This window comes from Pseudophryne corroboree, chromosome 2, assembly GCF_028390025.1.
Source record: "Pseudophryne corroboree isolate aPseCor3 chromosome 2, aPseCor3.hap2, whole genome shotgun sequence".
Classification (NCBI taxonomy): Eukaryota; Metazoa; Chordata; class Amphibia; order Anura; family Myobatrachidae; genus Pseudophryne; species Pseudophryne corroboree.
In genome coordinates this window covers 752,038,184-752,054,413 of record NC_086445.1, presented here as the reverse complement: position 1 = coordinate 752,054,413, position 16,230 = coordinate 752,038,184, and the positions used below count along the sequence as shown (strand labels likewise).

At 46.6% G+C, this 16,230-nt stretch overlaps 1 protein-coding gene across 1 annotated transcript in view; it reads left to right on the top strand.

The window, feature by feature from the left end:
• AMPD1 (adenosine monophosphate deaminase 1) overlaps positions 1 to 16,230 on the top strand; it is a 398,148-nt gene that overhangs the window by 359,120 nt on the left and 22,798 nt on the right. Inside the window, exons 12-14 of the mRNA XM_063955432.1 lie at positions 2,407 to 2,527; positions 5,639 to 5,812; positions 15,991 to 16,101. Of these exons, the coding sequence (XP_063811502.1) occupies positions 2,407 to 2,527; positions 5,639 to 5,812; positions 15,991 to 16,101 (406 nt within the window). The remainder of the gene's footprint in view (positions 1 to 2,406; positions 2,528 to 5,638; positions 5,813 to 15,990; positions 16,102 to 16,230) is intronic.

Below are 16,230 nucleotides of genomic sequence, written 5' to 3'. Positions count from 1 at the left end.
TAGAGGGCCGCAGGTTCGGCATGCAGGACTGGATCCTGGTGACCACGGACGCGAGCCTCCGAGGTTGGGGAGCAGTCACACAGGGAAGAAATTGCCAAGCTCTTTGGTCAAGTCAAGAGACTTGTCTTCACATCAACATCTTGGAACTAAGGGCCATATACAACGCCCTACGTCAAGCGGAGACCTTACTTCGCGACCAACCGGTTCTGATCCAGTCAGACAACGTCACCGCAGTAGCTCATGTAAACCGCCAAGGCGGCACAAGGAGCAGAGTGGCGATGGTGGAAGCCACCAGAATTCTTCGCTTGGTGGAGAATCATGTAAGCGCACTGTCAGCAGTGTTCATTCCGGGAGTGGACAACTGGGAAGCAGACTTCCTCAGCAGACGCGACCTACATCCTGGAGAGTGGGGACTTCATCAGGAAGTCTTCGCACAGATTGCAAGTCGGTGGGGATTGCCACAGATAGAGATGATGGCGTCCCGCCTCAACAAAAAGCTACAGAGGTATTGCGCCAGGTCAAGAGACCCTCATGCAGTAGCGGTAGACGCCCTAGTGACAGCGTGGGTGTTCCAGTCAGTCTATGTATTTCCTCCTCTTCCTCTCATACCCAAGGTGTTGAGAATAATAAGGAAAAGAGGAGTGAGAACAATCCTCATTGTTCCAGATTGGCCACGAAGGACCTGGTATCCGGATCTGCAGGAAATGCTTACAGAAGATCTGTGGCCTCTTCCTCTAAGACAGGACCTGTTGCAACAGGGGCCATGTCTGTTCCAAGACTTACCGCGGCTGCGTTTGACGGCATGGCGGTTGAACACCGGATCCTAGCGGAAAAAGGCATTCCGGATGAGGTCATTCCTACGCTGATAAAGACTAGGAAGAATGTGACATCTAAACATTATCACCGTATATGGCGAAAATATGTTTCTTGGTGTGAGGCCAGGAATGCTCCTACGGAAGAATTCCATCTGGGCCGTTTCCTTCACTTCCTACAAACTGGAGTGAATTTGGGCCTAAAATTAGGCTCCATTAAGGTTCAGATTTCGTCCCTATCCATTTTCTTTCAAAAAGAATTGGCTTCTATCCCAGAAGATCAGACTTTTGTGAAGGGAGTGCTGCAATTTCAGCCTCCTTTTTGTACCTCCGGTGGAGCCTTGGGACCTTAACGTGGTGTTAAGTTTCCTTAAGTCACACTGGTTTGAACCACTTAAAACGGTAGAGTTAAATATCTCACTTGGAAGGTGGTCATGTTATTAGCCTTGGCTTCGGCTAGGCGAGTGTCGGAATTGGCGGCTTTGTCACATAAAAGCCCCTATCTGGTTTTCCATATGGATAGAGCGGAATTGCGGACCCGTCCTCAATTCCTATCAAAAGTGGTTTCATCCTTTCATATGAACCAACCTATTGTGGTGCCTGTGGCTACGCGTGACTTGGAGGATTCCGAGTCCCTTGATGTGGTCAGGGCTTTGAAAATTTACGTGGCCAGAGCGGCTAGAGTCAGAGAAACAGAAGCACTGTTTATCCTGTATGCGACCAACAAGATTGGTGCCCCTGCTTCAAAGCAGACTATTGCTCGCTGGATCTGTAACACGATTCAGCAAGCGCATTCTACGGCTGGATTGCCGTTACCTAAATCGGTCAAGGCCCATTCCACAAGGAAAGTGGGCTCTTCTTGGGCGGCTGCCCGAGGGGTCTCGGCACTACAGCTGTGCCGAGCTGCTACTAGGTCGGGTTCAAACTCCTTTGCAAAGTTCTATAAGTTTGATACCCTGGCTGAGGAGGACCTCCTATTTGCTCAGTCGGTGCTGCAGAGTCATCCGCACTCTCCCGCCCGTTTGGGAGCTTTGGTATAATCCCCATGGTCCTTACGGAATCCCCAGCATCCTCTAGGACGTAAGAGAAAATAAGATTTTAAACCTACCGGTAAATCTATTTCTCGTAGTCCGTAGAGGATGCTGGGCGCCCGTCCCAAGTGCGGACTACTTCTGCAATACTTGTATATAGTTATTGCTTAAATAAGGGTTATGTTTTAGTTGCATCGGTTTTGAACTGATGCTATGTTGTTTCATACTGTTTTCTGGGTAGTTTATCACAAGTTATACGGTGTGAATGGTATGAATCTTGCCCTTGGATTAACAAAAATCCTTTCCTCGTATTGTCCGTCTCCTCTGGGCACAGTTTCTCTGGCTGGGGTCTAGGGGGGGGGGGGGGGGGAGAAGCCGGTGCACACCCAGATCTAGAGTCTTTCTTGGGGTGCCCGTGTCTCCTGCGGAGCCCGTCTGTCCCCATGGTCCTTACGGAGTCCCCAGCATCCTCTACGGACTATGAGAAAAAGATTTACCGGTGGGTTTAAAATCTTATTTTCCATGAATAATAATTCTGCATATGCATGTGTCCTACATTCAAGGGAGAGGGGAATGAACACCTTCCTGTTTCGTCCTCACTGTGGAGAAGCTGGTGCTATCACTCACTTATTAGCAGCATTCATGACAGCAGACAACATTTCTCATGGTTTAAACCTGAAAAAGGTAAGTTTGTAAAGTAATATATGAGATTTCTTCATTAATGTAATATACTCCCACTCTAAGGGCCTGATGGTTTATCTCCGATAGTTGTAGATCTGCGCATCCACAGGTCTTGTATTGTGCCCCTAAGCCATAGCATGACTGACATACTGCAGTGGTTTGGGGACGGGGAGTGGGTGGTGACAGCGTGTCAGCTGGTAGTGGCGAGGTCAGTGACTGTGTCTTCTGACCACTTGGCTACAGAGCTGAGACACCCATTCTGACAGCCATTTTGAATAACGCTTGGGGCACATTCAGATGGCCGATACTGCAACTTGTGGCCGGGATAGTGATCTGATGCTGCGTCTTTAGACAGCACTGGGATTTGCAATGCCAGAATTGGGAAATTTTAGGGCTAATTCAGACCTGATCAGTGCTGTGCGTGTTCGCACAGCAGCGATCAGGCCTGAACGTCGCATGCGCCGGCGCCGCAGTGTGCAGGCGCATGGCAGACAGCCGACGGCTGTCTTTGCCCTGTGATTTCCTCTGCCTGATTCACAGGCAGAGGCGGTCGCTGGGCGAGAGGGCGCGGGCCGGTGGCGTTTAGCCACCGTTTAGTGGGCACAGTCCGGGCAACGCAGGCGTGCCCGGACCATTGGGAGGTCGGGTTGCGGTGGCTGCGTGACATCACATGCAGCCTATGCGACCCGGCCTGCGACGAGTAGCTCCCTGCCAGTGTGCAGGAGCTGCGCTGGCTGGGAGCTACTCCTATAGTACAAAAGCATCGCCGCTGCGCTTGTTCTGACATGCGGGGCGGACTAACCCTGTGCTGGGCGTCCCCCCGCATGTCAGGGAAGCTTATCGTAGATGTGCTAAATTTAGCATATCTACGATCAGGTCTGAATCATCCCCTTTGTCCTCAAACGCCTCCTGTGGCATTAGTATATTTTCACATCAAAGACACAGCAGCGATACAAATAGTGTCCTTCTCTGATTTACACCCTATGGTGGTCATTCCGAGTTGTTCGCTCGCAAGCTGCTTTTAGCAGCTTTGCACACGCTAAGCCGCCGCCCTCTGGGAGTGAATCTTAGCATAGTAAAATTGCGAACGAAAGATTAGCAGAATTGCGAATAGACACTTCTTAGCAGTTTCTGAGTAGCTCCACACTTACTCGGCATCTGCGATCAGTTCAGTCAGTTTCGTTCCTGGTTTGACGTCACAAACACTCCCAGCGTTCGCCCAGACACTCCCCCGTTTCTTCAGACACTCCCGCGTTTTTCCCAGAAACGGCAGCGTTTTTTCACACACACCCATAAAACGGCCAGTTTCCGCCCAGAAACACCCACTTCCTGTCAATCACATTACGATCACCAGAACGAAGAAAAAACCTCGTAATGCCGTGAGTAAAATACCTAACTGCATAGCAAATTTAGCATTTTAGCAATTTAACTGCATAGCAAATTTACTTGGCGCAGTCGCAGTGCGAACATTGCGCATGCGCAATTAGCGGAAAATCGCTGCGATGCGAAGAAAATTACTGAGCGAACAACTCGGAATGAGGGCCTATATACTCTCTTGCTTACATAGAAATACAATAGCTCCTAGTCATTTCACCCACTGTTTGCAGCAGCAGATGCACATCACTTTTATCCAAATATAATACACGGATTCAGGATGATATCCCGAGTGACAGGATGTTGGCGGTGAAAATCCTTAGTGCCTGACCCTAGCCCCCCCGGTTGTGCCTAAGCATAATCCCCCCTCCCTGCAGCCTAATCTTTACCTCTCCCCCTCCCCGCAAACTAACCCCCCCCCCCCCCCCCCCCGGGTGTCACCTAAACCTAGGTGCCTAAGCCAAGGCCCTAACCCTAACCCGCCCATTAGACTTACGGTCAGCCTCCCGGTGTCTGTCTCCTCACCCTGTTGGGATTCCGGCGTTTGCATTCTGAATGCCAGGATCCCGACAGCCGGCATCTTGACTGCATTCCTAATACACATCTGTAGTGGATGAAGTTTGTGTTAAATAACATACCCCCAAAACTGAAAACTAAATCTATAATGATTTCACTCTAGAAAGTGGCAAGATTTTGGTTATTTAGCCACAAGATTTAAAATGGCATTTTTTTTATTCCGTAGGCTGCAAGCTAAATCCTACGGTATGTTGGCCCATTTTGTGTTGGCCTTGGGATTATATTTCTAAAATTTTCATATAAAATGGGAATTTATCTTTAAAGAAAATAATACACTGAACTTGACTTTACAAAAATCTGCAATAATGTAAAGCTGGGTACACATGATAAGTTCATGCCAATTTGGCGATATCTGGCAGGACGGCCCGAGAATTGTTTGATGTGTACACAGTACCAGGGCCTGACAGGCAGTTGAAAACCCATCAGAGCGGCTCCCAACATAGTGTGTGCTGCATAGCATGTGCTGCAGACACGGGGCCTGATTCAGATGTGGTGGGAGTAGCTATTGCTGGTGCTTACAAAGAAGCAGAAGTGAAGCACTAAATATGTTACTGCAGCAGAACACATCACACCTCCTGCTTGCACTAGTGATTCAAAGTGCATCCAAGGACACCTGCAACACCATTAGTCGGCTACGTGACCCATCTGATGGAGAGTCTGACCTCGTCACCCCTCATTAACGGTGGTGACATGTCTCCAGTTTGGGAAATGGCAGCCGTCGCCAACACCTACCTACTCCCAAACGGCAGCATTCTGTCAATCACTGACAGTCTGCTGCCAATCTGCTTCTGACATCGCAGACCCATACTGAACATTGTTACTTTGCGGCATGTGCCACACTAGTGTCACGACCTGAATCAGGCCACTATGTCGGTCCCCTGATTTTGGCTTGGTTCAGAAAGTGCAATGTGTACGGAGATCTGACTGATGTCTGCTGGAAAGACAATTTGGAAACAAGAGGATCATTTGGAACTAAACAAATCTAGTGCAGTGTCTCTACGCCGTGCATCACCTGGTTTTGGGATTGTTTCATTAATCGGATCAGTTCCGTTGTTAGTATAGTGTGGAGTGGACCCTGCTTTAGCTACTGCATTTATATTTTTCTGTATCTCATACTGCTGTTTTGTATTTTTGTATTACAATTATAATACTTCTATATTCCAGAGTCCTGTGCTGCAATATATGTACTTTTTGGCAAAAATACCCATTGCTATGTCCCCTTTGAGTAACAACAGTCTGTTTCTGGAGTATGCCAAGAATCCCTTGCTGGATTTCCATGAAAAAGGCCTTATAATATCACTGTCTACAGATGATCCCATGCAGTTCCATTACACCAAGGTAACGTCAATTTGCAAAAGATTTTCCTAAAATTCTGCATAAAGAATGAAAGTATCATTAAACAACTGTTTGAACAGAGGGGGTGATTCAGACCTGATTGTAGATGTAAATTTAGCACATCTACGATCAGTTTCTCTGACATGCAGGGGAACGCCCAGCACAGGGCTAGTCCGCCCCGCATGCCAGGCCCTACCCCAACCCGCACAGGTGCGAAAGCATCGCACGGCGGCAATGCTTTCGCACCAGTCAAGTAGCTCCCTACTTGCACTGGCAGGCAGCTGCCCACGGCATTCTGGGTCACAACGGCTGCGTGCGACATCACGCAGCTGCAGCGTCCCGCCCCCGCACCAGTACGTACACACCTGCATTGTTGGACAGCGCCCCTCCCGCTCTGCGACCGCACCAGTGAGATGCTTTCACCGGGTGCGCACGCGCAGTGTGGCCACTTCGCATGCACACAACGCTTAGGGCTTCAGAGTGCAATCGCTGTCGGTGCAGTGATCGGCTCTGAATTAGGCCCATAGACAATTTCTGTTGTCTGATGATGGTAACAAGGGATGGGCTCACTTTGTACTCTTTTATGGCTTTTAAAGAGTGTGCACTAATGTTGTGCCCCCAATTATAAGATGTTAGTTATACCCCTTTCACATCGCACAAATAACTCGGTATCGACGCGGCATATTGCCGTGTCGAAACAGGTCAGTGGCCCTCATTCCGAGTTGTTCGCTCGCTGCTAATTTTATCAGAATTGCTAATAGACTAAAATCCGACAGTTCTGCGCATGCGTATGCACAGCAGGGCGCACGCGCTAAGCAAATTTACACAAAACTATGCTATTTTACTCATAGGCGAACTAAGCTTTTCAATCGCTCTGCTGATTGACAGGAAGTGGTGTTTCTGGGCGGAAACTGGCCGTTTTCAGGGAGTGTGCTAAAAAACGCAGGCGTGCCAGGTAAAAACGCAGGAGTGGCTGGAGAAATGCAAATGCCGGATCCCACCCGGTAAGGACACGCTTCTCTTACCGGGTGGGATACGGCATTTGCGATCTGAAAGCGGTATTACTGTCACCCCTAGAATCATTTACAGGCATCTGGAGTAATGTGTGTTGCTTTGCTGCACATACAGTATTTGCAGGTTATGCTTATTGGAACCTTCTGAGTTCTTACTTCAGTTAATTAGTGCTGGATTGTGGGCAGAACATTGACTAAGGGGCCGGATGTAACGGCTTGCGAGACGGCCGGAACGCTGATACTCTGGCCGAACTCATACGTTTTTTTTAAAGCAGCAAACGTTTACAAGGCAAAATCAACCAGGTTTTGCCTTGTAAATGTTTGTTGCTTTAAAAAAAAAACGTTACATCCGGCCCAGGATGTTTGATTCATCAAAGGGCAGTGAGTAGATTAATTAAAGTTAGCTATTATATGTAGATTACAAATGAGTCTGTTTGTTCTGGAAAAATGTTATCACTACACTTCAACCAATTTATTAATGGGGTAAAACTGGAGAAATTAAAAATTTCTATGACATTAACCCAGTCATGGCACTTAGCTCAATCCAGAATAAAAGGAGGGTATCTCCCAGCGCTTAGTTTTATCGGATGAGTCCTATAGATTGTTAACTATAAGATTGAACTATCAAATACCAATAATCACAAAGTCAAATATAAAATGAATTTCTTTTATTAAAGGTGAGATATGGAAATTTCCATATAGGATATCTTTCACTCCATTCTAAAATACTAAAAGATTTTACAGTGGTTCCTAATACCGGTATACTGAAAATAAATAAAACGACAAGACAAACAACACAGAAACATATATAATTTGTGATACGCTGTCCTTAGCGATTTACTCACTAAAAGTCTTAGATGTTATAATCGCTGAAGTATAATTCTTAAGTTCCAGGAATGTGTTAATTTTCCCCAAGGTAGGACTATTTGAATCAGAGAGGCAGTCTTAGTAAAGAGTCCATTCAGGCCAAAATCTCCTGAAATCAGTATGTATTGCTGTCTTCAGGTAAACCATATGGAAAGCCACTTACTTCAAACTCACGGAGAAACAAACGACGGGTGTCTGCCGGCAGACAGCAAATCGGCGTCTCTGCAATCGACTTAGCTCAATCCCCATAGACTTACGTTTAACATGGGGTCCTTTGCCTGCCAGAGAGGTTTCGCTGGATCTCTTGTTGGGGCATATCATTATATGCTATTCCGATTTAAACACATACTGTAGCTTAGACAAGGAGGTAACTCACATTCTCCTTTCACCGCAGCATAGGCTTCTAGACAGAGGAAAATAATTATTGCAGGGGGCAGGTTATTTGCTGGGGCTTGAAGTTCAGTGAAATCTGTGCTTTCTCTGTGGTTTACTCCTTCTCAAATGGATAATACTGATCACCTCTTTTTCAACAAAAACAATCCAAAGGTCAGTTGTGCATTTTAACAAATATGTTTCCAAAAACATAACTGATAATGATAGCTTGAATAGTCCTGCAGAAAGAATGCACAAACACCACTGGATCCTACTTCCACAGAAAGAGATTTTAGTTGTCACATACCCTCCAATATAGTAGATATGTTGGTGAGCAAATATAGGGGGAAAGGGAGATACTATATAATACTAGTAAGCCTTGTAACCTTATAAAGTAATCAGGCATTATTTTCACCTATACGCAAGTACAGTTAAGTTCACCGAAAGAGAACAAAGATGATTTCATATTATGCAATGAGGTTTGATTTTCAGAACCGTGTGTCAATTATTTAACTCTGCATGTATTGAAAAATTCCTATATGGCATGTATGTCAAATAATTGATATTGTCATGATGGGTCTGATTCTGAGTCAAACACAAAAGCGAATGCAGCGTGTACTGGGGAGTTTATGCAAATGACTTACAAACTATTTACTTGTGTACCACGTCCTTATATGCCGCCACTGAGAACTATATCATCTGTATGGCAGGTGCAGTTTTTCCATCTGACCACGGCCTCCTATTCCTGCATCTCTGCCTCTGGGAATTCAATCACTTGCATACACCCTCACCACTCCCATAACACACCCACTGAATGGACCATTTTGTGTACGCTAGTAGCAACCTCCCAGTCACCGCCAATCACTTTTCCGCCACCTGTCTGAATCAATTGCAACAGCAGCTTTGTGTATACACTGTGTGTACTGCATGTGCAATAGGGGTTTTCAGAACTTTTGCGCAAGCAGGGCCAAATGCAGGATTTGTAGTGGGGTACGTGACATGATATATCTCAAATCACACATCCTTACTTTAATGGTTTGGATTTTAATCCCTCATCAGGATGGGTACACAGCAATGCTATGTATTGTTTCAGATGGCAGATTAAACTCTGAAAGTAAGAACGTGTTATTTGAGCCATGTTTTTAGTCTGCTGGAGAGCCACTTATTTCTGCCAAGTATTGTATTTTAGTTCTGTGGGCGGAGTTCCGTCCCTGATGGAATGTGTGTGTATATATATATATATATTTATTTCTCTAACGTCCTAGTGGATGCTGGGGACTCCGTAAGGACCATGGGGACTAGACGGGCTCCGCAGGAGACAGGGCACTTTAAGAAAGAATTTGGATACTGGTGTGCTCTGGCTCCTCCCTCTATGTCCCTCCTCCAGACCTCAGTTTGAATCTGTGCCCGGACGAGCTGGGTGCTACTTAGTGAGCTCTCCTGAGCTTGCTATAAGAAAGTATTTTGTTAGGTTTTTTTTATTTTCAGAAAGATCTGCTGGCAACAGACTCTCTGCAGCGTGGGACTGAGGGGAGAGAAGCAGCCCTACTCACTGAAGATAGGTCCTGCTTCTTAGGCTACTGGACACCATTAGCTCCAGAGGGATCGTACACAGGATCTCACCCTTTGTCGTCCGATCCCGGAGCCGCGCCGCCGTCCCCCCCGCAGAGCCGGAAGACAGAAGCCGGTGAAAGAAGCAAGAAGACTTCGAAATCGGCGGCAGAAGACTCCAGTCTTCACTGAGGTAGCGCACAGCACTGCAGCTGTGCGCCATTGCTCCCACATTAAACCCACATACTCCGGTCACTGTAGGGTGCAGGGCGCAGGGGGGGGGGGGGGGGGGGGGGCGCCCTGGGCAGCAATTAGAGACCTCTTTGGCAAAAGTTTACATAATATACAGTTGGGCACTGTATATATGTATGAGCCCCCGCCAAAATTGTACATGAAAGCGGGACAGAAGCCCGCCGTCGAGGGAGCGGGGCTTCTTCCTCAGCACTCACCAGCGCCATGTTTTTTCTCCACAGCACCGCTGAGAGGAAGCTCCCCAGTCTCTCCCCTGCAGTTACACGGTAGAAGAGGGTAAAAAGAGAGGGGGGGGGGGGCACATAATTATGCGCAAAAATCAATATAAACAGCAGCTACTGGGTTAACATTAAGTTACTGTGTTATTCCTGGGTTAATAGCGCTGGGGTGTGTGCTGGCATACTCTCTCTCTGTCTCTCCAAAGGGCCTTATGGGGGAATTGTCTTCAGATGAGCATTCCCTGAGTGTGTGGTGTGTCGGTACGTGTGTGTCGACATGTCTGAGGTAAAAGGCTCCCCTAAGGAGGAGATAGAGCAAATATGTGTGTGTGAGGGTGTCTCCGTTGACAACGCCGACACCTGTTTGGATATGTGTAATTAAGTGCTAAGGTGAATTTATTGCACAAAAGATTAGAGAACAGACAGGAAATCTACCTATGTCTATCCCTATGTCGCAGAGACCTTCAGAGTCTCTCAATGCTCACTATCCAAAATAATAGACACTGATATCGACACGGAGGTTGACTCCAGTGTCGACTACGATAATGCAAAGTTACAGCCAAAATGGCAGAAAAGTATTCAATATATGATTCTTGTAATAAAAGATGATTTGCATATCACTGATGACTCATCTGTCCCTGACACAAGGGTACACATGTTTAAGGGGAAGAAAGCTGAGGTAAATTTCCCTCCTCTCATGATGAAAAAGAGCGGGAATCTCCAGACAAGAGACTGCAGTTTCCCACAAAGAATTCTCAGGCAGTATCCTTTCCCCACTAGGGCCAGGATAGGATGGGAATCTTCCCCTAGGGTGTCACGTTTGCCCAAAAGGTAGCCCTGATGTAACAGCTATTCTCAGGTATCCTGCAGGTAGCGTGCACATTCTGGTACACTACTCAGACCGGCGATTGTGTCGGCATGGGTTTATAGCGCTGTGGCAGCATAGACAGGTACCTTATCAGCAGAGATTGAGACCCTAGTATGTAGATATATATATATGTATATATAAAGATATATATATATCAAAGATGCTGTCTTAAGAGAGATATATATATATAAAACATGCCCAAAGAGACATGAGTATACTGGGTCCTAGAGTCAAAGCTATGTCGATTTCTGCTTGACGTGTCCTGTAGAATATGCAATGGACAGATGATGCCGACTTAAGAGGCATATGGAAGGCTGAGGATTGTGTGGAGAAGGGTTCTCGGACCTGGTCTCCACAGCTATAGCTGGTAATTCTGATATTTTGCCTTATATTCCTGCACAGCCTAGGAAAGCACGACATTATCAAATGCAGCCTTTCGAACAAAGAAACAAGAAAGTCCGAGGTGCGTCCTTTCTTGCCAGAGGCGGGGGCAGAGGAAAGAAGCTGCACAACACAGCTAGTTCCCAGGAACAGAAGTCGTCCCCGGCCTCTACAAAAATCCACCGCATGTCGCTGGGGCTCCACAGGTGGAGCTAGGCCCGGTGGGGGCACGCCTTCGTAAGTTCAGCCACATGTGGGTTCACTCCCTGTTAGATCCCTGGGCAATAGATATTGTGTCTCAGGGATACAAGCTGGACTTTGAGAAGATGCCCCCTCACCGACGGCCCTGCCGGCTTCCCCCCACAAGAGGGAAACAGTGTTAACTGCAATTCACAAATTGTATCTTCAACAGGTGGTGGTCAAGGTTCCCCTCCTTCAACAAGGAGGGGGTTATTATTCGACCATGTGGTAGTCCCGAAACCGGACGGTTCGGTCAGACCCATATTGAATTTAAAATCCCTGAACATATACCTGAAAAGGTTCAAGTTCAAGATGGAATCGCTAAGAGCGGTCATTGCAAGGCTGAAAGGGGGAGATTTTATGGTGACTCGGGACATAAAGGATGCATACCTTCATGTCCCCATTTATCCACCTCATCAGGCGTACCTCAGAATTGCGGTACGAGATTGTCATTACCAATTTCAGACGTTGCCGTTTGGTCTCTCCACGGCCCCGAGAATGTTCACCAAGGTAATGGCGGAAATGATGGTGCTCCTGCGGAAGCAAGGTGTCACTATTATCACGTACTTGGACGATCTCCTCATAAATGCGAGATCAAGAGAGCAGTGGCTGAACAGCGTATCACTTCTCTGGAAGTGTAACGGCAACACGGCTGGATTCTATATATTCCAAAGTCGCAGTTGGTTCCTACAGCTCATCTGCCTCTCCTAGGCATGATCCTAGACACAGACCAGAAAAGGGTTTATCTCCCGGTAGAGAGAGAGCTCAGGAGCTCGTGACACTGGTCAGGAATCTATTTAAACCAAAACAGGTGTCAGTGCATCACTGCACTCGAGTCCTGGGAAGAATGGTGGCATCATACGAGGCCATTCCCTTTGGCAGGTTCCATGCGAGGACCTTTCAATGGAACTTACTGGACAAGTGGTCCGGATCACATCTTCAGATGCATCGGTTAATCACCCTATCCCCCAGGGCCAGGGTGTCTCTCCTGTGGTGGCTGCAGAGTGCTCACCTTCTCGAAGGTCGCAGTTTCAGCATTCAGGACTGGGTTCTGGTGACCATGGATGCAAGCCTCCGAGGGTGGGGGGCAGTCACATAGGGAAGAAATTTCCAAGGGCTGTGGTCAAGTCAGGAGACTTGCCTTCACATCAACATCCTGGAACTAAGGGCCATATACAACGCCCTACGTCAAGCGGAGTCCCTGCTTCGCGACCAACCAGTTCTGATTCAGTCAGACAATATCACCGCAGTGGCTCATGTAAACTGCCAAGGCGGCACAAGGAGCAGGGTGGCGATGGTAGAAGCCACAAGAATTCTTCGCTGGGCGGAGAATCACGTAAGAGCACTGTCAGCAGTGTTCATTCCGGGAGTGGACAACTGGGAAGCAGACTTCCTCAGCAGGCACGACCTCCACCCGGGAGAGTGGGGACTTCATCAAGAAGTCTTCACGCAGATTGCAAGGTGGTGGGAACTGCCACAGGTGGACATGATGGCATACCGCCTCAACAAAAAGCTACAGAGATATTGCGCCAGGTCAAGAGACCCTCAGGCGATAGCTGTAGACGCACTAGTGACACCGTGGGTGTTCCAGTCGGTTTATGTATTTCCTCCTCTTCCTCTCATACCAAAGGTGCTGAGAATCATAAGAAAAAGAAGAGTGAGAACAATACTCATTGTTCCGGATTAGCCAAGATGGACTTGGTATCCGGATCTGCAAGAAATGCTCACAGAGGACCCATGGCCTCTGCCTCTAAGACAGGACTTGTGGCAACAGGGGCCCCGTCTGTTCCAAGACTTACCGCGGCTGCGTTTGACGGCATGGCGGTTGAACGCCGGATCCTAGCAGAAAAAGGCATTCTGGATGAGGTTATTCCTACGCTGATAAAGGCTAGGAAGGACGTCATGGCTAAACATTATCACCGTATATGGCGAAAATATGTTGCTTGGTGTGTGGCCAGGAATGCCCCTACGGAGGAATTCCAGCTGGGCCATTTCCTTCACTTCCTACAGTCGGGAGTGACTTTGGGCCTGAAATTGGGTTCTATTAACGTCCAGATATCGCTTCTATCCATTTTCTTTCAAAAAGAACTGGCTTCTCTTCCTGAAGTCGAGACGTTTGTAAAGGGAGTGCTGCATATTCAGCCCCCTTTTGTGCCTCCAGTGGCACCTTGGGATCTTAACGTGGTGTTGAGTTTCCTGAAGTCACACTGGTTTGAGCCACTCAAAACCGTGGAGTTAAAATTTCTCACGTGGAAGGTGGTCATGCTATTAGCCTTGGCTTCAGCTTGGCGTGTGTCAGAATTAGCGGCTTTGTCACATAAAAGCCCCTATCTGGTTTTCCATATGGACAGGGCAGAATTGCGGACCCGTCCACAATTTCTGCCAAAAGTGGTGTCATCCTTTCATATGAACCAACCTATTGTGGTGCCTGTGGCTACTCGTGACTTGGAGGATTCCGAGTTACTAGATGTGGTCAGGGCTTTGAAGGTTTATGTAGCCAGAACGGCTAGGGTCAGGAAAACAGAATCTTTGTTTATCCTGTATGCTTCCAACAAGCTTGGTGCGCCTGCTTCAAAGCAAACTATTGCTCGCTGGATCTGTAACACGATTCAGCAGGCTCATTCTGCGGCTGGGTTGCCGCTGCCTAAATCAGTTAAGGCCCATTCCACAAGGAAGGTGGGCTCTTCTTGGGCGGCTGCCCGAGGGGTCTCGGCATTACAGCTTTGCCAAGCGGCTACTTGGTCAGGTTCAAACACCTTTGCAAAGTTCTACAAGTTTGATACCCTGGCTGAGGAGGACCTTGTGTTTGCTCATTCGGTGCTGCAGAGTCATCCGCACTCTCCCTCCCGTTTGGGAGCTTTGGTATAATCCCCATGGTCCTTACGGAGTCTCCAGCATCCACTAGGACGTTAGAGAAAATAAGATTTTACTTACCGGTAAATCTATTTCTCGTAGTCCGTAGTGGATGCTGGGCACCCGTCCCAAGTGTGGACTTCTTCTGCAATACTTGTATATAGTTACTGCTTAGATAAGGGTTATGTTGGTTGCATCAGGGTTGATCTGATGCTCCGTTGTTGTTCATACTGTTAACTGGGTAAGTTTATCACGAGTTATACGGTGTGATTGGTGTGACTGGTATGAGTCTTGCCCTGGATTCCAAAATCCTTTCCTTGTACTGTCAGCTCTTCCGGGCACAGTTTTTCTAACTGAGGTCTGGAGGAGGGACATAGAGGGAGGAGCCAGAGCACACCAGTATCCAAATTCTTTCTTAAAGTGCCCTGTCTCCTGCAGAGCCCGTCTATTCCCCATGGTCCTTACGGAGTCCCCAGCATCCACTACGGACTACGAGAAATAGATTTACCGGTAAGTAAAATCTTATTATAAATATGTGATTGGGGGGATCCATCTGTCTGGTAATGTATAGTATATTATTTGTATATATATATATATATATATATATATATATATATATATAGGACATTAATAGAATCCCCCGAATTAAATATATATATATATATATATATATACAAAACAAATACTCTCCCTCTGCGCTTTTACACAACAAGATAAATGGGAATTAAATTAGGCTGCCCAAATTCCGCTAAGTCCCTTGTTAGGGGGGACTAAAAATAGAAATATATAGCAATAGAGGAATAGGCACCCTTGGGTTATACTTCCTCCCAATAGTAAAATAGGATTCAACAGAAATCTCTAAACATATATACATATATATTTGCTCAATATTTTAGAGCATAAAAATCACATTAACATGTTCCATATAAAATGTATTAAAACATAAAAACATAAGCAATGGTACAGAGAGTTAAGTATCCATCCTTGACAAATGACACCAAACGATTATACAGAGGACAAGTAGAATAATTTTTACAGACTCCTCCTTCTCCTTATAGCAAGTTCGGAGATTGATGTTATAAATAGAAAAATCCAACGCGTTTCGTCTTGCTCAAAGACTTCATCAGGGGTACATCTCAAATGCTTGATAAATGCTGATAGTGTGTCAATGAAATAGCAAATAGGCGTTCAGGGTACTTGAATACCACCCACACATCAGTGGGATATATAGGTGAAAATTAGATTAGGCCTTGTTCAAATGCTTGAATGACAAGTTCGAATACACAGGTCTAACAAAGGTTCATATAGGTGTGTGACCCTCCAGCAGATCAGCAGTGTTAGCTCAGTACCAATGGAATGACTCCATTGGTACTGAGCTAACACTGCTGATCTGCAGGATCCCTAAAAATGGCTTGTAGCACTGGATTCACAGTATATAATACATCCTGGGTTTTATTGAAAGTTTAAAGCAGTGTGTGAGTGCACCCATATCCTGACCCTGTTTTTTTTGTTGACATGTTAGTATTGAAACTACCCATGATGCACTGATCTTGTTGTTGTCTGCAGGAGCCTCTGATGGAAGAATATGCCATTGCTGCACAAGTCTTCAAGCTTAGCACCTGTGACATGTGTGAGATCTCCAAGAACAGTATTTTGCAGTGCGGCATGTCCCATGAGGTGTGTGCTTATTGTTTTGTTTTTTGTTTTTTCTCTGGCAGGGTCCACAGGTTATCCACAGGTTAACAATGGTATATAATTGAGCGACAGCGGATTGGCACTAATCGATCAAAGCTTTCTGGCCTCCCA